Source organism: Brachyhypopomus gauderio, chromosome 5, assembly GCF_052324685.1.
Source record: "Brachyhypopomus gauderio isolate BG-103 chromosome 5, BGAUD_0.2, whole genome shotgun sequence".
Taxonomy (NCBI): domain Eukaryota; kingdom Metazoa; phylum Chordata; class Actinopteri; order Gymnotiformes; family Hypopomidae; genus Brachyhypopomus; species Brachyhypopomus gauderio.
The window spans coordinates 26,493,320-26,518,515 of NC_135215.1; the positions used below are offsets into that span (position 1 = coordinate 26,493,320).

At 43.8% G+C, this 25,196-nt stretch overlaps 1 protein-coding gene across 6 annotated transcripts in view; it reads right to left on the minus strand.

Annotated features, from left to right (window-relative positions):
* impdh1b (IMP (inosine 5'-monophosphate) dehydrogenase 1b) overlaps positions 1-25,196 on the minus strand; it is a 30,729-nt gene extending 5,533 nt beyond the window's left edge. The window contains exons 1-11 of one of the 6 annotated variants that reach the window (XM_077006754.1): positions 24,610-25,196; positions 20,160-20,258; positions 20,013-20,090; positions 7,655-7,703; positions 2,725-2,826; positions 2,558-2,632; positions 2,022-2,228; positions 1,610-1,697; positions 1,121-1,320; positions 718-808; positions 494-589 (exon numbers count right to left, since the gene is read on the minus strand). In XM_077006754.1, the coding sequence (XP_076862869.1) occupies positions 494-589; positions 718-808; positions 1,121-1,320; positions 1,610-1,697; positions 2,022-2,228; positions 2,558-2,632; positions 2,725-2,826; positions 7,655-7,703; positions 20,013-20,090; positions 20,160-20,258; positions 24,610-24,821 (1,297 nt within the window). In that variant the 5' untranslated portion in view covers positions 24,822-25,196. Of the gene's footprint in view, positions 1-493; positions 590-717; positions 809-1,120; positions 1,321-1,609; positions 1,698-2,021; positions 2,229-2,557; positions 2,633-2,724; positions 2,827-7,654; positions 7,704-20,012; positions 20,091-20,159; positions 20,259-21,266; positions 21,508-24,609 lie in introns of those variants that run through there. The other 5 variants (XM_077006757.1, XM_077006756.1, XM_077006755.1 and 2 more) reach the window with 5 other exon arrangements.

Consider the following 25,196-nt stretch of genomic DNA (forward strand, 5'->3'; position numbering starts at 1 on the left):
ATGCTGTAGTGTAGTAGTACCCCCACTACCCCCATGCTGTAGTGTAGTAGTACCCCCACTACCCCCATGCTGTAGTGTAGTAGTACCCCCACTACCCCCATGCTGTAGTGTAGTAGTACCCCCACTACCCCCATGCTGTAGTGTAGTAGTACCCCCACTACCCCCATGCTGTAGTGTATAGTAGTACCCCCACTACCCCCATGCTGTAGTGTATAGTAGTACCCCCACTACCCCCATGCTGTAGTGTAGTAGTACCCCCACTACCCCCATGCTGTAGTGTATAGTAGTACCCCCACTACCCCCATGCTGTAGTGTATAGTAGTACCCCCACTACCCCCATGCTGTAGTGTAGTAGTACCCCCACTACCCCCATGCTGTAGTGTAGTAGTACCCCCACTACCCCCATGCTGTAGTAGTAGCACCCGGGGGTGCAGGGTAACACTCGGAGGGGGGGTGTGACTGCAGCGTGCGGGTGAGGTGTGTAACTACCCACCTTCCTGAGTGATGCAGATGGAGCCGCACCCCATGCCCACTCTCAAAGCGTCCACTCCGGCATCGATCAGGTTCTTCGCCTGTGCCGCTGTCACCACTGTGCACACACACACACACACACACACACACACACACAGACGCGCACACGCACCCCAACGTTACAAATGAAACAATCATGGCACTAGCGGGACGGGTTATATGTACAGAAGCACCAGAGAGACGCACCGTTGCCTCCCACCACCTGCAGCTCAGGGTGCTTCTGCTTGATGTAGTGGATCATGTTGATCTGATACACCGAGTTGCCCTGTGAGGAGTCCTAGGAAAACCAAGCATAACATAAACTTACTGGCATGAATCCACAGGAGAAAGAAGATACACCCAATAACTCAGAGCACCAGTATAGCAAAGGAAAACCGCCCGTTTTAAATAGTTCACCAAATATGTCAGTAAACGGCATGTCGTTTTGGCACAGACAATTTAACGCGTGAACTATAAATGAGAGCATGAGGTATTGCGAAAACTTCAACGCTGAACCCGAGATCGCACTACCACGCAGCTGCCCCGGGACCGAGCGTCACCATTAGTAACCGAGAGCAGATCGGTCGGACTTTGCGGTTCTGGAGCTCACCAGCACCACCATGTCCACGCCAGCCTGTGTGAGCAGGTCCAGACGGTACTTGTCGTCGTCGCGGGTGCCGATGGCAGCGCCACACAGCAGCTGTTTGCGGGAGTCTTTGGAGGCCAGAGGGTAGTCTCTGTTCTTCTTCAGGTCGGTACGGGCGATGATGGCTACCAGCTCATCTTTGTCATTGACTATGGGGAGTTTACCTAGAAGAAACACAGACACACACACGCTCACTTATTTCCTTTGCACATTCACAACCCATTCAATAGGGGTTCTTTGTTTTCAGATCTAACACTTCCTCTATGATGGTGAGTATTAGGCATTTGAGTTTATATCCACTTGCACCACACCTTGATCCTGCATTGCACATGTACCACAAGTGACTTCCTGCTGCTACAGCAGCTCCATTTATGACGGTACTCATGGCTGTCAGTATTTGGTAAACGCCTGAGCTATTTCTCAAAATAATCCCCAAAATCTGGAGTCTCTCACCCTTCTTACTGCGCTGCAGAATATCATTGGCCTCTTTGAGCGTGACCCCTTCTGGGGTCACCACCAAGTCTTTTCTTTTAGTCATAACCTATAGGAAGGGTAGAAGTAGGCTTTTGTCAAACATCTCTCAGATAAACAAAGTGAAACACAGAACACAAGCATACAGTGCTCTACCTTCTCAATATTACACAGTGGAGTAATTATCCCAGAGCTCAGCATCCATTTTGGCTCTTTGACTGATGAACCCATTTTGGCTCTTTGACCAATACCCAAGACTCAGCGGACATGCATGTCAGAGCAGGTGGACAGGCAGGCACATTTTAAAGCAGGCATACATGAAGACGTGCATGGGTCCCCTTGAGAAGGTTCTGGGACTCAACAACGAGACTCGTGCACAGACACAGAGACGCACCTCCTCCAAGGTTCTGCCGTGGTCCTTCTCGGAGAGGAAGTCGATGTCTCGAGACGTGACTATGCCCACCAGCCTGCTGCCCATCTTGCCGGTCTCGGTGACGGGGATCCCGGAGAAACCGTGCCGCACCTTGGCCTCGAACACGTGTCCGACCGTGTGCTGCGGGCTCATCACCACGGGGTCCGTGATGAAGCCCTGCTCGAACCTCTGCACACACATTTACATCAGAGCATGCACTGCAGCCAAGTCATAGATAGGCAGGAATATAAAGATGGGAAACCAGAGAAATGTACACTGCAATCAACACACGTGGACTTGCACTCACACACACACACACACACACACACACACACACACACACACACACACACACACACACACACACACACACACACACAACTTAGTTTAGAGCAGATGTAGCCCAATTTGTGACAACACTACATTCACACAAAATCAACAGTGTTTGCACACATTACTTCCCTTACTTACATGGCACCACCCAACTGTAAATCAGTCAATTGAAAGTGATTAATTACCTTCACTTTGCGAACTTCATTGGCTTGAAACTCTGGGGTGCAGTTATGGTGAATGATGCCAATCCCACCCATAAGCTAGATAACAAATTACAGTAGTTAGTGTATACTGACCGATGTTTTACCCAATAAGTTGAAGTACAGGTAATGTAGGAATAGGCATGACTTACTGCCATGGCGATGGCCATTGAGGACTCTGTAACTGTGTCCATAGGGGAGGAGATCAGTGGGGTCTTCAGAGTGATTTTTTTGGTGAGGGCTGAGGTCAGGTCCTACAAACCAAGCAAGTGTGTCAAGTCTTCATGATTTAACATAAGATAAGATAATCCTTTATTGATCCCACAACGGGGAAATTTGCAATATTACAGCAACAAAGAGGAAGGGACAGAGAAAATGTACGTACACTGGTTACAAAATATATGATATATGACAAATTATAAATAATGTACATATTCACAAATTTAGTCCAGGGCAGATGAAATGTATTATGTAAAAGGGATTACAGATTACAGTATTTCAAGTGCAAAACCTCCTGTATACATATTTTCTTGTGGGGTGCATAAGCAACCACAAGAGGGCAGTACTGAATGTTAACAACACGTTCTCTGGACTGGACGTGCATGCCACCACAAGCAGATCCATGAAATAAAAAATAACCGGAACTGACAGCACGCTGACCATGCAAAGAATGGACAAAGGAACTGAAACCTAGATATCCGCCATGCTGGATGGACGGGACTCCTGGGCCACGTAGCTCAAACAAGATGGCCTCTACATCCTCTGACATGAAAGCAGCAGGTGGTTCTCAAACACTGAGATGCTCTGCAAATGTTCCTCACCACACCTTTAACCTCAGGTGATCAGACATCAGTGTCAATTTTACACTCACAATTTTAGTTTAGTAAAACTACTGCCAATGAAGAGAGGCGGCGTAGAAGGCATGAGAAGTGCCTACAGCACAAAAAAGTAATAAAAGTTAAAAATATATAAATAAATAAAATTCAACATTCCTCCCATAACCACCTGTTTGTGACATGCTCATCCAGAGTTCTCAAAACAGCAATTCAATCTCCACCTCAATGGCCAACAGTGAGAACAGGCAGCATTCAAATTCACCGAAGCAAAAGGCAGAATCAAAATGAGGAGTTCAAAAGGAGTTATTAGAATAATCTCAAACTACAGTCACGTAAAGGAATATTCCACCTGGTCAAATGTTTTCATCCACACTTGTGTCACAGTGCAACTGCACAGCACTTCAACCGTTTTACTTCCCAGACATCCACGAAGGCCTCGACAAACCTGCTGCTGCTGAACCCAACCGACCAACGTAGCGTCAGATTACATCAGCGGCCATCGCTCAACTCACGTGTGTATAAAAGCCGTAAACGAGAACTTGCAAGAAAAGTCAGAAACAGCTAATATACATTACAAACAAGCACAGAAAATAAATATCTAACGTTGTAGGAACTAAATGGCACCGTCTTAATGCTGTAAGGGTGAACAGTTACTTTTGGCTCATTTATAACCACTATTTAAAAAGTGCTGAGTCACATAAAAGGCTTCCCAAAATGAACATTAACAGTAGGGTGGGATAGGGTGCATGGAAAGAACAAGAACCTGGACCATCTGGGCAGGTGTAGGAAACTATCCGTTTAATAGAATGAAATACAGAAGAGATTAAAATGGCTGCATTTAAGACATGGAGCATGGAGAAGGAAAAAAAAAAAGTAATCGGACAGTGTAGTTACACAACTTTTCAGAAGTTCAAATCATAGCTTTGCAATGATAAATCAAAATCTACTTTGGTGTATTACTCACCACCACTGCAAGTGATCTACTCTTCCTTCTCTTGAAGGCCAAGTGGTGTAAAAGGTCTGGTGTGGTTTGTTCTATTCAGCATCAGCTTTGTTGAGAATATGTTACACAGCCTAATGACGTGACCTCGAATTGCTTCAATAAAAGACTTCAACTTCTTGTGAAAATGTAAATGAAAAAGGGCGATAAAGGGTCACATGCACTTTTGTAAATCTGCATTATGAAAACTGCGTTAATGACGAGTGTCATAACATTTGCTCACACTCCATCAATAAGTCAACATTTCTTGGTGAATTACACTATAGACTCAATGTTATTTTTTGCTGCCAAAACAGTGTGCACTAGTCAGTCGTATTGTTGATGGGCCAATGATAAGCCTGTCAAAAGCCTGTCAAGACTCAAATATAATATTGTGCTGCAGCTCCCCCTTCAGGACACATCTTGCTTACTTTTTTGACTTGCAGATATAAAACAGAACCATGACAGATCCACTGCACCATCCTGATGATGATTTCACAGATAATGCACCCTATGAAACCTTATTCTAGCTCTTATTGTTAGTTATTAGATATACACAGTTGCAAAACACAAAGTGGACTAATATTTTGGTGGACTATGCAGCCATTGTAGAGATTATTCGACCTACACTATATTGCCAAAAGTATTCGCTCACCTTCCTTGACTCACATATGAGCTTAAGTGACATCCCACTCCTAATCCATAGGGTTCAATATGACGTTGGTGCACCATTTGCAGTTAGAACAGGTTCAACTCTTCTGGGAAGGCTGTCCACAAAGTTTAAGACTACGTTTATGGGGATTTTTTTACATTCTTCCAGAAGCACATTTTGAGGTCACATACTGATGTTGGATGAGAAGGCCTGGTTCTCAGTCTCCACTCTAATTCAACCTAAATGTGTTCTATCATGTTGAGGTTAGGACTCTGAGCAAGCCAGTCAAGTTCATCCACACCAGACTGCCATCCATGTCTTTATGGACCTTGCACATGTTGGAAGAGGAAGGGGCCAGCTCCAAACTGTTCCCACAAAGTTGGGAGCATGGAATTGTCCAAAATGTCTTTGTATGCTGAAGCATTCAGTGTTCCTTTCACTGGAACTAAGGGGCCAAGCGCAGCTCCTGAAAAACAACCCCACACCATAATCCCCCCTCAACAGAACTTTACACTTGGCACAATGCAGTCAGACAAGTACCATTCTAGTACTAGTCCATCAGATTGCCAGATGGAGAAGCGAGATTCGTCACTCCAGAGAACACATCTCCACTGCTCTAGAGGCCAGTGGTGGTGTGCTTTACACCACTGCATCTGACGCTTTGCATTGCACTTGGTGATGTATGGTTTGGATGCAGCTGCTCGACCATGGAAGCCCATTCCATGAAGCTCTCTGCACACTGTTCTTGAGCTAATCTGAAGGCCACATGACGTTTGGATGTCTGCAGTGCTTGACTCTACAGAAGGTTGGCGACCTCTTCGCACTATGCGCCTCAGCATCTGCTGACCCAGACATCTCCCTCAGTTCACGAGGCCTGGGCGAGTTGCTGTTGTTCCCAAACACTTTTTGTATTTGTTGGCTGGATTTGTTGCACAGGTGGCCTCCTATCACAGTTCCACACTGGAATTCACTGAGCTCCTGAGAGCGACCCATTCTTTCACAAATGTTTGTAAAAACAGTCTGCATGCCTAGGTGCATTATTCTGCACTTAGGCATGCAGATTCTCATAGCGAATGTGAGCGAATACCTTTGGCAATCTCTCCTTGAGAGATTTCCAATTATGTATTTATCTCAAATGATGTACAGACAACACTTGGGTAAATATAAGAAAATTAAAAATTATGTGATGGTCCAAAAAAAAACAATGCTTGCCTAGTGCATGAGAACATAAAAAAAAACACAGTGGTCAATTAAAACATACAGTTACACTATTTAATGCATTAATACACTTTAATCAAACTGATTATATCTAACCATTTATAGACAGATCCCAGAAAGTGGAGGAAGATGAATGTCATCATGCTATTATCAGCAGAAACAAAACAAATTCAAAATGATTTAATTTATGCTGTTCCTGTCTTTGGTAACTAAAAAAACTTGGAATAAATGTCAATGACCCGAAAAGACTGCAATTGTGACTGGTAGGCACAAGATTAGATGTTTAGATTAGATACAGACTGAAAGCTGTTCAGTGACCGTTCTGCCAGGCACAAAGCAAAGGAAGAATATTTGCACAAATTCAAATTAGTCAGTGAAACCTGATAAAAGCCAGGTCTGTGGCATTTGTTTTTGAACATGAGACTACAGACATACAGAACCACAAACTCTGTAAAGATAATTGTCAAATTAAGTGCAATTCTTAAAACTGTTTGAACAAGGTGTGTAACTAAACTTTCCCCTCAAAGTAAACGTACATGTCTGTAAATAGACTGACCAAATGCAATGAACGAAAGAAAGAAAAAGACATTTCAACTACACCTTAAAACTTTTCATAAACAAAGAAGGTGATGAATACAATTTTCCTATGTGAAAAAGTGCTGACCAACCACAAAGAGGTTCCCAAAAACTGGAATACAGAACAGAACCCTGCAGTTCTCATACTCTAGCCAAGAGTACCCATACTCACCAGCTGTCTGGCAAGATGACAGGCTAGTGCTCAACTACAAACTACTACAGCTGGCTAAATTAGGGACCAACACTTAGAACTACAAAATCGCAACTAATTAGTTGGTAATAATAATTAGCATGGGTGGGCAATTCTTCCCTGCGCAGAGAATTAAAATGCTGCCACGTCATCAATGTTGTGCAGCCTCCAGCTCAGCACAACTCAAACGGCTACGTTTCTTTTTTTTTTTATTACAAGGCCTCAAGCTGCCTTCAAGATAGACAAGGATTGTACCTAGACAACATAATTGTCATTTACTTCAGTTATATAATCAGAGGTCCTAAAATAGGCCTGTGTGGCAGGTGTTTGTGTGAGCAAATTAAAGACATGGCATGTGTGTGCCATGATCAGGACGGTACCATAAAAACCCTGCTGTGTGTCTGCGAGAGAGAGCGAGAGCGAGAGAGAGAGAGTGTGATCATGCATGCATATGAGACAGTGTGAAGGTTAGGCAGTAGGTGCACAGACATAAATAGTCTCCAAAACCAGGAAGTGCACACGGAACTAAATATAAACATACACATGGACAAAACACAGACAGTTATTCAAGTAAAAACAACCATCAAAAAAGAAAACAAGCAGTTTGGAGGAGGAGAGGGGGATGACTCACCACTTCGTCAGAGGTGAAGTCAATGAAGCCAGGCAAAATCAGGAAATCACTAGAAAACAGGAAGACAGGGAGAGAAAATCAACTTACATTGCAGCCAGTCACATTCACAGTTACCAATCTAGAAAAATCTTTCACAATATCAGAGGTCCTCACATGCACTTATTAAACTCTTTACACCCCTCGGGTCTGACAGGCAATTCAATTCTGAACTTTCAAGATTGACATAAAGAGTGTTCGTAAATCAGATTGCAGCTTTAGATGTTTGGAGTAATTGAGAAGTGGGTAAAAGTTTGTCTGTTAGAGGTTTTAGGTGCGTTTTTTTTTAAGTGCGTCACTCGTGTGGAGAAGGTAGCCACCACCACAGTGTTTAGAACATGTCCACAGAACGAACCCACTGGCATCGGTCACCCATCGAAGTTATAGAACAACACCATTCTTAATGTATGATGTATGATGATGATTGCAAAACCCTGCCCTCGTCCTGAAGTCCAAAGAGACACATTTCCCGGTGTAGGAAGGCCTGGGAGGAGCAGTAGGCCTGGCTCATACTGCGTGATTGAGCTGACCTTCGACCCTCTGAGGACTGGGCCCTGAATCAAGTGTGGCTCTTGAGAAAGGCACAAGAGGGCCAGAGCAGCGATGAGTGCATGTGTGCACATGACCTGGGTCATACGGAACAGGTCTGCACTGCGTGCATGCAAAGTCAAATATTTGGCGGGATACTGGGTGTATATATTTACTAGGCCTACATGATATAAAGAAAACACGTGAAATGCAATAATGGTGTGCAAAACTACAATTATATGACTTGCAATAAATGAGCAAATATAATTTTTTATTATTAATGTTTAAGCTCAAGCACTGGCTAAACAGTTTCTATGTCTTTCAGCTTTCAAAAATACAATAACATGCTCAAGGAATAATACGAAAAAAGAAATCAATTATTACAATTACACTTTTAAATCGCATATAAAAACACCCAAATCTTTTAAAAACACCCAAATCTCGTCGTTTGGATCGGAGACCTGGACTCATGTCTCGTCCTTGCTCCAGCACCCCATCGTCACAGAACGACGAGCCGACCTGAGACACCCGAAGATGCCAGGGTACGCTACCCGGCCTAAGAAGGCGTTACGCTCCAGCAAGAGGCATCACCGCTCTTCCTCCTCTCCCCCGCGCCGCATAACCCCGCCGACTCGCGATCAGCTACTGTCAGACCCGGTATGCGCCCTCCAGCTGACCTCAGCCCAGAAGGTTGAGGACAGAGACCCCGAGTTGGCGGAGCTCTTCCGCCAGGGAGCGGTCAGGATTTGGAGGGAGCGACACTCCCCTCCATCCCGCGCCCTCGCGCCGAAGGAGAGAGATCCCGGGGAGATCTGCGTCGCTGACTCGACCCCGGAGGCGGAGTTTGGGGAGGGGGACTCCGAGGAGGAGGAGCAGGACGAAGAGGAGGAGTCATACCCTCCGTCCCTGTGCGATGCCTCCACCGTAGACTACGGTGGGGAGGAGGCCTACGCTCCCTCGTTGGACGACGCGTCCACAATAGACTACGGGGGGGAGGAAGAGGAGGAGTCAGAGGAAGAGGACTACCTCCCTCCGCCCGTAGGTCCCTCTTCCGTCGTAGAGGAGGGGGAGGAGGACGACGACGAGGACTACCCGCCGTCGGAGCGCTCTGCACACCCCACTGACTACGGAGAGGAGGAGGAGGGGTATGAGGAGGACGATCGTCCTCTGTCCGTGCACTCGGGCGTTTCCGAGTGCACGGACAGCGACATATATTCCGAGGAGGAGGTCAGTCCACCCCCCTCTGAGTGTTCGGTTGGGACGGTAAAGGGAGGGTGGAGTACACCCTCCGGTCGCTCCGGAGGAGAGAACATGGACTGCTCTCGGGGTGGCAGTCCGGAGCAGCCCATGAGTTGGAGCCGGGGCAGCGAGGCGGAAGATATGGAGGTGGAAGAGCCCACAGCCGACTCCGAAGAGCGGTCGCGAGGCGAGAGGGACGTCCCCTACGACCAGCTGGGGGGAGAGTCCGCCCGCCGCGCTGCTCCGGGCACGTCCGCCCGCCGCGCTGCTCCGGGCACGTCCGCCCGCCGCGCTTCTCCGGGCACGTCCGCCAGCCGCGCTGCGTCCGGTGAAGGGTATGCAGCGGGGGCAGGAGGAACACCGCCCACCGCAGCGCCTGCCGCGCCAGTAGCTCCCGGTCTTTCTCCCCTACTCGCCCTTCTCCTGGCGCGCAGCCTGGCACCTATGTCGTGTGTGTGTGTTCCCGTGTTTGTCAGTCTTCCCCTTTGTTTACCAAACCCGTTTTTCCCTCTTGTGCCACTGTGTGTGAACGTGCCTGTGTGTGTGTTTGTGAACGTTCCGTTTAATGTGTCTTCCGTCTTTTCCCCCGTCTTCCCAGGGAGGGTGTTCTAGGCGGTCCGTGGCGGACGCTTCCCCGAGGGCAGTCACCTCCCAGACGCAGGACTGAGTGCGTCGGATCCGCCCATCGTCGTGGGTTCGGGGCACTCGGTCCTGTTGGCACCCCGGGACGGGTAGTGCCCTTGGAGGGGGCGTCTGTCACGTTGAGGACCCCGGCCCCTCCCTTTTGGGCGTGTGTCAACGTAGTCCACGTGCTTTGTCTGCGTCAGTGTATATACGTGGGTAGGGTTTTGTTGTGTGATTAATAAGTCTCACCTGTGAATCGTCTCGTGATCACGTGGGGCTAATGTGGTTTGTCTATTTAATGTGCGCTCGCGCAGTGTCCTGTGCTCGTCGTTGTCTATAGTCTGCACGTTGTGTGCCTGTGAATGTTTTCTGTGCGCCGTTGCGCAATATTCAAAATAAAAACCGTGTCGTTTGGATCAGAGACCTGGACTCGTGTCTCGTCCTTGCTCCAGCACCCCATCGTCACACTTGTATTCATATTTATTCGCCAGGTAACTATTTATAGCCTTCACTTTGTTAGTAGTTATGGATAAATACAGGCTAAAAATAGTCTAAAATAATTGTGCATATTCACACATGTATAAAAAGAATTAGTATGGATGCTGCATGGTCTATGGCACAATTGCTTCTTTGGCATTATTAGAGACCACAACAACTAATCCAGGGGTCGGCAACCCAAAATGTTGAAAGAGCCATATTGGACCAAAAAAAACAAAAAACAAATATGTCTGGAGCCGCAAAAAATTAAAAGCCTTATATAAGCCTTATAATGAAGGCAACACATGCTGTATGTATCTATATTAGCCTACCATCAAAATGACCAAGTTAGCTACAAATACATAATGAGCATTCATGATTAAATGTTTATTCTCCCTGCAGTGTATTCTGTAGTAGGGGTGTCACGATTCTCTAAATTTACAAAATAATAGAACAAAGAGTCTTAACAAACTAAACTCTATCCTACAAAATTTATTTAAAAACTATTTCTTTAGTGTCTTCATACATGGAAGGCAACAGTTTTAAGATTAAGATACTTTCGCGAGTGACCGTAGCGCACGACTCCGCACACCTTGCGCGAACCTCCGCGAACAGCGGAGGCGTTTATACTTGGCGCGTCGCATTCTTTGCAGTGTTGTTTGAAACGATATGTGGTAGTATAAACAAACAACCCTCAAAAACAGGGGTAGGAATATTTACCTGACGAATTTTAACGTTGCATTGTGTTCCAGCTTTGAAAAGTGCTGGAATTTAGGCTAAAGTATTTTAAAATGCTTGAAATTGTAACTACTTCGTTTCACAACAAATAGCTGTCTGACTGAACAGTTATCTTGTATTACGTTAACAAATACGAGCCTCTTGTAATTCCAGGACGAAACATGAGAGAACATGAAGACGTTAAAATTGGGCGTTTTGAAAATAAACAACCAATAAATAATGTGACGAAAAAGCGCATTATTTCAAATCATTACGAGTATATGTATAAATATTAGGGGTGGGCATAGATTAATTTTTTTAATCTAGAGTAATCTCACTGAAGTCTTGAAATTAATCTAGATTAATCTAGATTAAAATGGCTCATATGCGTGCTACCCAAGTAATGACTAAAAGTCTTTGAGGGTTTCTTAAAACAGAGGGTACATTAGACCAGGGGCTCATCTCCTGTTTCCAAAATGCATCAATGACTGCTTGAGGAAGGTGTTCTACTTTGATACTTGAAAAAAAAAAAAACATGCTCAATAAATGTAGGCTACTCATGCTCAACGGTTTATTCAGTTAAACATGAATTTGTAAGCCTACATACTGTACATTAAAAGGGGTTGACAACATGTTTATTCAGCTAAACATGAGATTTGAAATGTAAGCCAACATTTAGTACATTTAACCTGTTTTCGGCAGCGGCGACTCTTCTCCTGGGCTGCATCAGTGCTTGACCCAGCGTCAGCAGCATTAGCAAACGGGTGCTTTGCGTTTAAATGGTACTTCAGACTGGTAGAACTCCTACAATAAACTAATTCCGCGTTGCACAAGGTGCAAACAACTTTAGTCTTGTCAATGTCTCCATTAGGAAGCTTCCTAAAAATGAATTTTCCATTAAGCAAACCTGGCGACTTCGTGGCTGCATCCATGTAAGCGCATGTGCGATTTGTAATTCAAAGGTTTGAAAACTCGTTCTCGCCCCTACTGTGCAATTTGGTTAGGGACACACCGAGCTAAACTATCAAGTTGAAAGTCATCATAGTTTGCTTACCTATTTTGACCCCGACCCTAACCCAACTTTAAGAATAGATTAACGGTGATAATTTTTTATATCGCCCGATAAGAGTATCAAATTAACGACCGCCGTTAACGCCGATAACGGCCCACCACTAATAAATATTTAACTTAATTAAGTTTACTGTGCTGGGAATTATTGAAATGGACCTTGAAAGTGACATACAAGTGCTTTAATTCAACCTTATAAAGGTGTATAAGCCCAGCAAACATAACTTGGTTCATTGCGCTGAAGCGCGGCGAGCGAAGTCACGCACCGGTTTGTTTACAACAGCCACCTGCCTCATCTCGCCCTGCTAATAGAAACGTTTGTCGCAGGCTATGACGCAAATCTTCGTTGACATAAATGTTGAAATTTTATTTAATTTATTTTACACATTCTTACAGCATTGGAAAACATTAAGAATGTTGTGTCATGTTTGTCTCCTACAAAAACTATATTAAAACAAAAAATATATTTCTCTCCCCCATCTTTTTAAATTTTCAAACATTTTTGAAAAAGCTCCAGGGAGCCGCTAGGCCAGCACCAAAGAGCCGCAGGTTGCTGACCCCCGAACTAATCAAAGCATAGGAGCATGTTTAGCAATAAAAATTTTCTTGCTGACAATGATTACAGGCTAATGAGCCAGGTACGTTTTCCAAAAGCCAATTTCTTGGACCTATGCACTGACTCAGGCCCAGCTTAGACTTGGGCCCAGCTTTAGACAGACTAAACATGTGAACTCAGCCAATACTTGTTGACCAAGGTCTTAATGACCTTCAGATTCCTGGCAACCATTGCTTGAAAGATGCATTATCTAATAGGACTGGGAGATCACAGCCATCCCAAAATGTGATCACGTTAGACATACTGGTTGGCATAGTTTAACAGACACATGAGTACAAACAATTTTCTTAGCATCTGTTGTAGTGTAGGTTATTCCCCGACGATTGCAGTAACACTCTGCCTTGAGACACCGAGTGTTCTAAACGAGTCCCCTGAACCTGCACAGGTCAGACATGGTTTTGGGTTCACAAGCACAAGGACCAACCCTCCACAGCCTGGTGAGAACCACAGGAATGTGCAGCATAAATGAAGCAGACAGTGGCGAGTAGATTATATAAACAATCCTAGCCACCGGTGAGGAGGAAGGGACTGAGAACGGAGTCGTCTGGCTTCGTCTGGCTAAATGCGGCTCGGTGGATGAGTGCGAGACGACAGCAAGGGCAGAAAGCAGAAAGAGCAGAAGCGTGTGTTTGTCTGGTGAGAGTGACGAGGCCACACCCCTCCCCCACCCCCTCCTGAGTGGTGGTTAGCCACCTGATGATCAACTGAAAGTCTGTGTTTCCACAGTGGAAAAGGGAAGGGCCTGTCCCTACCCACGCACGCTAACCACGCACTCACAAAACAGCAACGCATGTCACCGACGTCAAGGAAACGCCGGTCAACACGGACCCTCAGACATGCCACCACAGCACCAAACCCTCGCACATGTTAGCAGACAGCTGTCCAAGGTGACGTCCTTGTGCCTGAAGGGAAAAAGACAGCCAGTGCTGCGAAGGGAGCAGACGTATACACAAGCAAATAATGCAGTAGATACAGGGAAAAAGACCAAACACATCCGCTTAAGAAGAGGCCCCAAAGCCAGAATGTGCCTGAGCAACATCTTTAAAAAAAATACAGCAACTGCCTACGTGTCATGAAGGAATGTGTGTTAGCCTTCACTTACACATACCAACAAAAACAACAAAGAAAAACTGCAGGAAAAAAAACAGAACATTTTGACAGCGTATTGGAGCTAGCATCAGGTGACAAGATACCAGTCAGGCATAAATAAATAAGCCTATAAGCACAAGAACAAAACGAGTTGCCACTGAAATGAATCTCTTCATATTTCAACTATTTCCGCTCCAAACAAAGCGGTGACAAAATGAGGATGAAAATAAGTTGAACTTAACTGAAATATCAAAGATCATGAACATTCCATTCACACTGCTCTCAATTTTAAGTTGTGCAAACAAAAAAGCAACTTCAACATGTGACTTTTTAAGATGATAGTGTTCAAACACTGAAAGGTCTGGAGTATTTTAATACTCACTGCCCACATACACTAGGAACCCAAGACAGGCTTCATCTTATTTTCATGACTTGGCTTGTATCTGACTACCATCACTTTTTTGGAGCAGAAGCATCACCTGTTTTTGTTCTTGTACATGTAACATATCACTCCATTTTGTAAACCTAGACTGCAGAACAACATTGAAGTAACTGCCAATGTAAAAACAAAGTTCGTTTATAGACTCAGCGTGAAAAAGATACCGATGTAAAAACATTAGCTACGTGTTACAATCTTGCAGTCATGCACATCTCTACACGAGGCACACTACACACCTTGAGAAAAGCTTGGATGTCACTTAGGCTGTGTTCTAAATAGCCTACTACATACTACTGGCATACAGCTTGGGCCCCAAATCAGTATCCAGTAAGCAGTTTGAGAAAAATATATATTTTTCCAGTATGCGAAACATCCCCGGATGACATACTACTTCTGCAAAATATTCCAGTATGCGAACAGAGCTACCTTCATGGTGTACTGCATCCCATCATGCAACGCTACTTTCATGTGACCCCATAGTATGCTTTGCTTTTGTCACATACTGGAAACTGTATACTACAGCGAGGACCAGTATGCAGTATCCAGTATATACTGAGTGCAGTATGCAGTATCCAGTATGTAGTAGGCTATTTCAAACACAGCTCTTGACTTCAACAAACCACTTAAGGGTAGCAGTCTGTTTGGGTTTATTTACTTCATAGACAAGTGTAAGCAGTAATAATGTACCCAAAATAACAGCAACTCAGCCACGCCTTTTGAAAAGCAGAATGATCATAAAATAAGATGCATACCATATATCCTGTGGATGGCAAAACTGGCCCAACATGTCCTCTCCTTGTATAGAAATGCAGGTGTCACAGAGTGGTGTAACATAACCAGCAACCTAAGAGTCTGTACAGCCAACGCAAGAGTACGAGATGCTTGTTTATCTATATCACATGTGGACAAGCCTATTAAAAATTAATACCTTTCCCAGGTCTGAGCCAGGGACCAAGACATTATAAATATAATATCCAGTCTATTAGGTCTCCTGAGGTTGAGCACAAGCCTCACATCTTGAATGCTTTGTAAGAGGTACCATCTCTCAGAGGGCCATAAAGAATTATTATAGGACCAAGGAAAAACCAAAATAAAACACCTGATGAAAAATACCTGACAGTCAAATCCGTTTCCCTGGTTAAGGCCAGGAGCACAGAAGTCAGATGTGTTACATGTCCCTGCACAAAGAGCCTGAGCAAGCTCAAAGCCCCATTCAGTGTCTCACACTGCAGCTAAAGGCGGCCACGGGACAGAAGGTCATCAGGACTTGAAATAGTATCATTAGAATCAAACCAGGAACAAGTGAAAGGGATGAACACCTAAATGATTTTCACTGTCTTATAGCACTGAAGCACTGAATAACTGAGCAGAAAAAAAGGTCAAACCTTTATTACTGAAAAGAATAATTCAATTATGACACAAGTGATACTATTACAGTCATAAATTACAGCAAAGATGCATTATATGTAGGCTATTCATTGGGTAAATAGCCTGTTATGTACTAGGTGGGACACAGAAAGAAGAATTCCTTATGGCGCATTTCCACACGGGCCTGCTTGGCGCGGTACGGTTCGATACGGATCGATTCGCAACGGATCGGTACGGTCGCGTTGTATTTCCATTACAATGATGGACCACCACAATGTGGGTGGAGTCGCTGTTGGCGCACGGGTTGTAGTGTCGTGACATCATTTGTATGCGACCACAACACCGTACAACAATGGACGAGATGGCGATAGCGGAGGAGTCGCTCTCCTGTGATGCATCCTGTGACGACACTCCCTGGCCAATCAGTGTCATGCTGTCCTGTGACGCAACCTGTGACGACACTCCCTGGCCAATCAGTGTCATGCTGTTCCTCCACGTCACAGAAGTTTTCCGCTTTGGAACGGTTAGAACCTCGAGCGAGTAGGTACGAAAAAAGTACCTGAAGGTATCTGCAAACTTGTACCTGGTACTAATGGAAACACTCACAAACCGTTGCGAATCGAACCATACTGCGCCAAGCAGGCCCGTGTGGAAATGCGCCAATAGTAACACACCCTGTACTTGGCAAATAAAAATAAACTTGACACTCCCAATCACTACACACACGAGACAATGAGATGTTTTAGTACAACAGGCTGCCAACACTGCCATGTGACTGCACATACTCTGCCCTCCCCCACCACACACACACACACACACACACACACACACACACACACACACACACACCACAACAACTCCTAGAGTGCTGTAGCTGAAAAATGGTCCAAACATCAGAATGCTGAAACAATATTCACACAGCTTCACAAATGAGAGGTCAACCAATGTCCACCTTGAGCATGCAGTATATAAGGCCACATGATCAATACAAGTGCCATAAAACGTTGCCTTAATCCTTAAAAGCCTCATGTTTCCACCCCCTCACTGCATGTTTCCTCCCCCTCACTCAAGGGATATCAACTGCACATTTGTTCTTGTTTTCTTTAATATTTTGTTTTCTGTTTGTCATCAAATAAGATAAATAAAGGTAAACAACACTAATGACCTGCTTAGACTCTGTTGTGTATAGTCTGCTAATGCCTTCATTGTAAAATTCACAATAATCTAGAAGATAATCTAGAATCAGTGAAAGAAGAGCGGGTTTTGTACTGATGATGCTCAGTGCCCCTCAACTTTACAGCTTAAGCAGAGACAGAAAATCTTTACATTGACCAGGGAGGATGTGCAAGAACTGACAAAGCCTTTTAGGTAACACAGAGTATCATTATAGTCAGTGATTGATCTAAATTGATCTAAAATACTGAAACAAAAATGTGCTAAAAACTAAACAAAAAGTGCACGTACACATGCAAGTGTGAGAGCATGAGTGTACACACGTGTTTAGGTCTAAAACTGAAGAACTCAGATGAAAGGTTGAGGAACAGTAACCCCCTTTCCTTCTTCATAACTCTCACATGCCCGACCTTAAGGAGAGTCATGGGGCCCACCCTGCGTCTGTGCACGCACTCCATTAAGAACCAAGCCAAATGCATCAGCTTGTGCATTCTGCTCTCCATTAACCCCAAAGACTTACACAGCCACCGGCACACACACACACTGCCATCACCGTCACGTGGCCCCTCTCACTGGCTTCTCAGTGTCGATGCTCCGTGTCTGCACTGCAGTATTTCTGCCTGACCACCGCCACCACCACAGATGATCTATGATGATGATCACCGTCACCAACGCAGATTATCTATAATGATGACAACCACCACCATCACAGATTATCTATAATGATGACAACCACCACCATCACAGATTATCCCTGATGACCTCCGCCACCTACACAGATTATCTATAATAAAGTTATTACACACTGACTTAACCCTAATGCAGCCTTCATACTACACCAGTTGAATCAGACTTGTTCTCCTGGTTAAGGCCATTACCAAAACAAACTAAGATCATGTGCATTATAAGTCAATCTGGTGCACAGCCCAGTTCAATTCAACAATTTCAAGGTTTACCAAGTTTAGGCTTGCCATTATTGGGCCTATCATACACAATATCTATTAAGATTTACTTTTAGTAATAGTATACTAGCACGTTTTAGATATTAGAGGGGGGAAAATCTTTATAGTAAACTAATTATAAATTATGTGAAAGGTTCTGTAGGTGGCGAGATACAGAAAAAAGATGAATTCAGTTAAACGCTAATGCACAACTGGCAGTTGATAATGTATTAATGAACTCTTTGTAACAATAACGACAAAGCCACATTGTTAAAGGAAGCAAAGACTTCAAAGTGTTGAAACAACCGGTGATCATCAGTAAATACATTCAGAACCAGGGCCGGCCCTTCCATTAGGCGACATAGGCAAATGCTAGGGGCGCCGGCTGGGGGCGCTCGCGTGCATGCGGTTTTTTTTTTTTTTTTTTTTTTAACAAATGAACAATTAATAAATGTGAAAACAAGCAAAGTCCACATAATCATAATTTCATTGTTTAATAATATTAGTCAAATTAATAATTCTTATAATAACAACACACGACACCTATCACCCGCGCGCCAACCCGCCCTCCCCCGCGGGCTCTGCGCACCTCGTTACTGTTTCTCTGTACACCACAGAGTGAGTGACATCTCCCTGTAAAGACGTCAAAAAGGCAGAAGTCCTCTGGTGCCCAGGGTAGAAAAATGAAAAACGTGGAGGAGGAAAGGCGGCAAAAAACAGGTAATATAATGGTAATATGTGGTGAATTAACACTAAACCATTGGCGAAGCGTCAGGGACTTCAACGCCTTCTCTGAAGGTTAATTGATCTTTAAAAGGATGCTTTATCTATTATATGTAATATATGTTAATAACGCTTCACCAATAATTTGTATTTTTCCTATAAATCGGCTTTCAAATCCACTTTTCGTACTTGTGCTTGAAAAAAACCTCAGCGGTGAAATAAAAAATCAACCAATCAGAATATTGCACACCGTTGTTTCTAGGTAAAAGAGAGAAAGGCCCTTTTACTTGGAGAGCTTTTATTATAGATTGGCAGTTTTATCAACCAATCATATTATCGAATTAGAATCGTGGGGGCGTGCTCCAATGGTCTCTCATTTTTATTTGAAACAAATCCAAAAGGTTGCCAATCTGTAGCTGTTGTGTTTTTCTTTGAAACCAACTCGCTTGACTCACAACTAACACTCAATCGTCATTGTGGCTTTTTCCCCTCTGTATGATCTTAGTGAAAACCGCCACTGTCATCATACTGCCCAATCCTAGTAGGTGCTATGATTAGCTTAGCTTAAAATAAATATATACTACTCCTCTGTTCATTGCGGATGCACTTTTGAAATAATAATGTTGCAGTAGGCAAATTGCCCTGATTTGCACTGGTGGTAGTTGTTGTTTTTAATTTATTTTTTAAATTTATTATTAATATTTAAAAGTTGTTCTCTGCACTACGTTATGTAAAATAGTTTTAAAATATTTTTTGTGCAACACCTTTATATTTATTGCTTGTTATATGGTAATATTTAAGTCATTTGCTTTTTATTTGTTTCATTAATAGTGACACAATCAACCCGATGATTGATGATACAGGGGGCACCAACCAAAATCTCGCCTAGGGCACCACATTGGTCAGGGCCGGCTCTGTTCAGAACAACAACGTTTCAGAACTCTTTGCAAAGCTATGAGAAAAAGATATATTTGGCATAGCTGGTAGAACAGTGTATACATATACACAATTTCATCAAAATGATTAATGACTGGAAAATGGCAAATACTTGTCTAGTCAGCTACTGATCTTGGAAAAGCAAAGAGGCTTCACCCATTTGCACACAGCTTTGACCATGGCATGTGGAAGAGAGACTGTCAAATGAGTCTTGTGCACTTCTATCTTTTAGTTTATGTTTAGGGGAATTAACCAAGAACACAATAGCTTGGTTAAATTTCCAGCTGACTTGAGGGGCTCGCCATTCTTCAGGGAAGAAGTATTTGATTCCTCAGATCCCATTTGGGAAGGCAACTCAATCAAATGAAGCTCCATTTTACTCACTTGTAAGTCATACCGTCCCCTTTAGAGCACAGCTCTTCCGCTGTGAGTCCGTCTTGGACAGACTGCTGGACTGATGTGCTGTAAACGTAATGTACCCCATTACCAAAAACCAAAAATGCTGATCCTTTAAATGCAAACCACACTTACTTGTAGGTGAGCCCATCGCCAACCGAAAACAGCTGCTGGGCCGACATCCCGTCTTCTGGAACATAACCTGTCCCTCCGCTGATCAGGTAATCTGCCATGCTAATGTAAAATAAAATAAAAACATTGTTTAAATACACAAGTTTTATCAGTTTTATTCTACCTCCAGATTCCAACACAGAGTCCTGTTTGGATTTTTGACACCAGTATCACTCATATAGGATTACTTTGTCTGCCACGTATGTTGATGACCTTTGGGAAAAGTGCTCTGGTAGCCAGGAAAGATTTTATGCATCTTTATTTATGCAAAAACATTTTATACGTGACCGCACTTTGGCCTCGTAGCAGCATAAAAGTTTATGCCACTATTAATCCATTTCTACACACATTATCCTAGTTCCCTTCATATAACCAGAGCAGTCTTGCCAACGGCAGGATCTCTCAAAGACTGTTCGCGTTTGACGTCGGTGGCATCCATTATAAACGAAACTAATTATTTTATTATAATTATTTTATTATTCCTGAAAGGACTGGCCCCGTCACGTAAACGTGGCTAGACCTTAGCTTTGGGGGAAATGACGACAAATATTCAACCCTTGAAGTCACTACCTGATATGACCTCGTGTCACACAGCCTACCAAAATATGAAAAGCAAAACACCCCATAAAAACAATCAATGTAAATGTGAACATAAGGAATGATCTGAGCACGGCAGGGCTGCTAAACGTGCTAGCCGACTAGCTTCCTAATTCTGGGGAGGAAAACAAAGCAGCTCACACACACACGCTTGAAAGGACGAACGAGCCCACAAATGACATCAAAACGTCCTGCTCAAATGTTAGTTCCTGAAGTCATGCATCCGCTACTGTCTTCTGCTTTCGTTTCATTTTATCTGCAAGTTAATATAATTTGCTAGCTAGCTAATGAGGCCACACATGCAAAAAATGTGCTTCACTCTAGACACACACAGAGAAAATGTGCAGAACAAATATGCGCTGTTCACTTAGCAAACTTCAGGTTATCGTTCTCCATTTTCTATTTCCATTTGATACAAAAAATAATAATCAATGTTTAACCACACGAGTGTGACAGCAAAGCATAACTTCAAACCTCCCAGGGCGAGCACAGTATCCTTACACGTTGTTCTGGACCGAAGCTGTCTGGAGAACCCAGGCGAGATACAGGAAAGATGAGGACCACCCAACTATCAGCTGGACTAGGCTCACACCACACCGTCCACGGAGCTGGAAATCATTCGCTTTTAGTGATCCAGAGTGGACCGTGTGGTCTGTATTTTAGGGTCCCCTGTGCTGGGCTGTAGACAGAGCGCCTCCTCCCTGTAGGAGTGCAGCATCCACGTGGTGGCACCTTAACCCTTCAGATGATGAAATGTCTACCACCACTTTTTTGCCTTGTCCATTGTAAACGTGTATTTGAACATGTTCTCGTTTATATCACACTCTACCATATTCTGTATACGGTCTATACATTAGACGGCGTCATGCTGTAGAGTTAAATATCAGTTTAAACTAATTACCGATATCTATTAGGGAAATTGTGCAAGAGTACACGCCACTAGTACCGTCCATTGACACTGTTAGATAAAAATACAGAAGAGGACGTGGATGTGGATTATGTGACACTGGAATGTGGGTAGTGGGTCCAACATTGGCACAGTTCAAAATATCTGCAGTTTGTCTCTGCTATATTTTCATGAAGAGGGGGAGACGAAAGAACAATAACTGAATTGACGTGAAACACCAAGACTAAAAACTCAAAAAAGCTTTAAACGGGACAAACATTATTTACTTCCACGCGGCACTACAACGCCGAAGGATTGCATACATTTATTCAACGCACTTTTATATTTTTGTGCGTTGTAGAGAAGTGACGTTTAAGGTCCTCTCTCCAGATATCAGAAAGTGCCAGAAACAAACGTGCAGCCATTTTCCCTCAAGTTCTTTTAAATCTGAGAATTGTAGCTGGGTACGGCAAGCCCCGAGGGTCTGTGCTTGGATAAAACGCAAAGCGGACACGGGCGGCTTTGTTTTCCCAACGGGAAAATTAACCAACTCAGTTTTTAGTGGTCTCATACAATATATATTCCCAAAAGTATTCGCTCGACAATTCACTGGATTCAGGTGTCCCAATCACTTCCGTGGCCACGGGTGAAAACCTCGTGAAGACATTTGTGAAAGATGGGTCGCTCTCAGGAGCTCAGTGAATTCCAGCGAGGTACCGTGGTATTATAACAAAGTGAAAGTGATTGTGAATGATAGCAACTCAGCCCTGAAGTGGTAGGCCAAATAAAATGACATTTAGTGTACAGAGGTCTCCAACTTGCACAGTCATTTGCAACTGACCTCCAAATCATGTAGCCTTCAGATCAGCGTGTGTAGTGTATAGAGAGCTTCAAGTTGTGGGTTTCCATGTCTTAGCAGCAGCATAAAGTCTTACATCACCAAGAAATGCAAAGTGGGGATTATGGTGTGTGGTTGTTTATAGTTTGGTGAAGGGGGTGATTATGTTGTAGGGTTGTTTTTAGTTTGGGGGAGGGGGTGATTATGGCGTGAGACTGTTTTTAGTTTGGTAGAGGGGTAATTATGGTGTGTGGTTGTTTTTCAGGAGTTAGTTCCAGAGAAAGGAACTCTTAATGCTTTAGCATACCAAAAGATTTTGGACAATTTCATGCTCCAAAATGTGTGGGAACTGTTTGGAGATGACTCTTTCCTGTTCCAACATGACAGTGCACTAGTACACAAAGCAAGGCCCATAAAAACATGGATGAGTGAGTTTGGTGTGGAAGAACTTGACTGGCCTGCAAAGAGTCCTGACCTCAACCTGACAGAACACCTTTGGGATGAATTAGAGTGGCGAGCATGAGACAGGGCTTCTCGTCCAACATCAATGTCTAAACTCACAAGTGCAGTTCTGGAAGAGTTGTCAAACTTTTCTTCAAACACACTCCTAAAACTTGTGGAATGCCTTCCCAGAAGAGTTGAGGCTGTAATCGTTGCAAAGGGTTTAACATTAATTGCTTAATCCTCTTCTCTATTATTACTGATCATGACAGTTAAAATGAACATGCTTATAAACATCTGGGACCTGTGATTAAGAATGACATAGCATCAGAATATGCTACTCAACAAAAAAAGCACTTCAGAAGATCCTTTGTTGCAGTCAACCTAAGCCAAGCATTTCCTTAAACTCGTTTTGTGTTCATATAAACATAAACATAAATGTGGCACAACTGGGTCACATCAGTTCTGTGCTTTAGAAACGCTTTCACATTAGGCCTTGTGCAGGTGCAGCAGTTCAGATTGATGTTGATTCCACAGCTGTACAGCTCAGAGCAGCTCCAAAAGTGCTGACTCCGCCCACATTTCCCAGAGTGCACAATCATCCCTGGAAGGTGACATGGAATGCACTTGTTTTGTTTGTCTCTCTACATGTAGGTCAGTAGATTTATGGGTTAGAGATTCCTCTTGCACATAGTGCCATCTCGAGCATTGTTCCAGTGCCATTTGGACATAGCCAGACTTTGCATTCTGCTGGTGTGTACCCATGGGGTGGCACAGTGCGCTCATCCCAAGAATAGCTCAGTGGCTTCTTAAAGGGCAGTTCTGTGGTCCCAGCATTTTGAACCACTCCCTGATGGCTCTGGAACAATGAAGAGACCATGGCGAAATCTCATCTCTATATGTATAACAACCATTCCATTCAAGTGTCTGTTGATTTCCAACACAGACACACCTTATTCTAATAATGAGGCTCTGATTAGATCAAATCTTATTTAGGTGGTAGAGTGAAAGTTCGTATTTGTTTTTTTGCAAATTAATGCTCTAAATTACAACATTTTTACTTGGAATTTTGGAGAACATTTTCATTCGTTTGTGGAACAAAACAAAAATGTTAATTTTACATTTAAAAAAACCTGTACAAGGTGCTTAAGGCACTTCAGATCTCTGGTATCTGTAGATGAGCCTTTTCAGAGGAGTCTGTGGAGACAGAGTAAGCCGAGGACGTATCTGTTTGTGAACGGTTTACCAGTGTCTTGCTTGCTACTCTTAAAAGTGTTCATAACTACTGCACTAGAGAAATTGTGCATATTACCGTGATGACTTAAAATTTTCCATGGATACTTCTCTGTACTGTGATCATAATCTACAAATGCATTGGCCACCAAGAGGAGTGTTTTGAATCACTAGTGATCACTTCATCTCAACAACTCATGGGAAGTTAACAGCAAGAGAATTCACTCGAAGGTCACTTACTCTCAAAATACACTGAAAAACAAGTATTCAACCTTGAGGATCATTTTCACACATTGTATGTGAAACCATGTCCAGGGCAAAGTGGAAGGAGCTGCTAAATATATCTAGAAAAACCTGACACCTTTTAGATATAGATATATTGTTTTTGTCTTGTAGCTCCCCAACCCCTCAACCTGTACCTGTTTGGTGGAAGGCCTGCCTGTATGCGAGTGTCTGTGTAGCGCTGGGCAGCAGTCTTGTGCCAATGCCAGCTTCCATGACGGACTCCGCATAAGCCCTGGTCCAGTGCATGTGCAATAGATAGCCTCGTGTTGTCCGCCAGCCCAACAGTGTGATCCGCCTGACCGAGGTCTCCTCCAGGAACCACCACAGCCTTCTCCACTTCAGTCATGCTCGGAGACTTCAAGCTTCTGTGAATCACGCAGCCTCTCTGCACCTGTGCCTGTCTGTCTCAGCTCAGTGCAAATGCAAATAAAACTGATCTGACTCTTATTCAAATCTGCACTGAAGAGGATTCGAAATTCCAGCTTGGGCAGGGAAAATAGAAAAAAATGGAAAAAAGTATCCGCTGCCTTATCCGGTGACAACCTGCACCAAAGCAGTGGGAGTCACTTCAAGCCAAAGCAGTTCAGCATTTATCCATGACCCACTTCCCCTGTGTGCAGACAGAGGAGATGGCACAGAACAGACCAACGCTCCAGGTTCTCACGGGAAGCTCTTCTCTCTGAGGATCTCTGCACTGCGCACCTGTTCACATGGAGTCGCT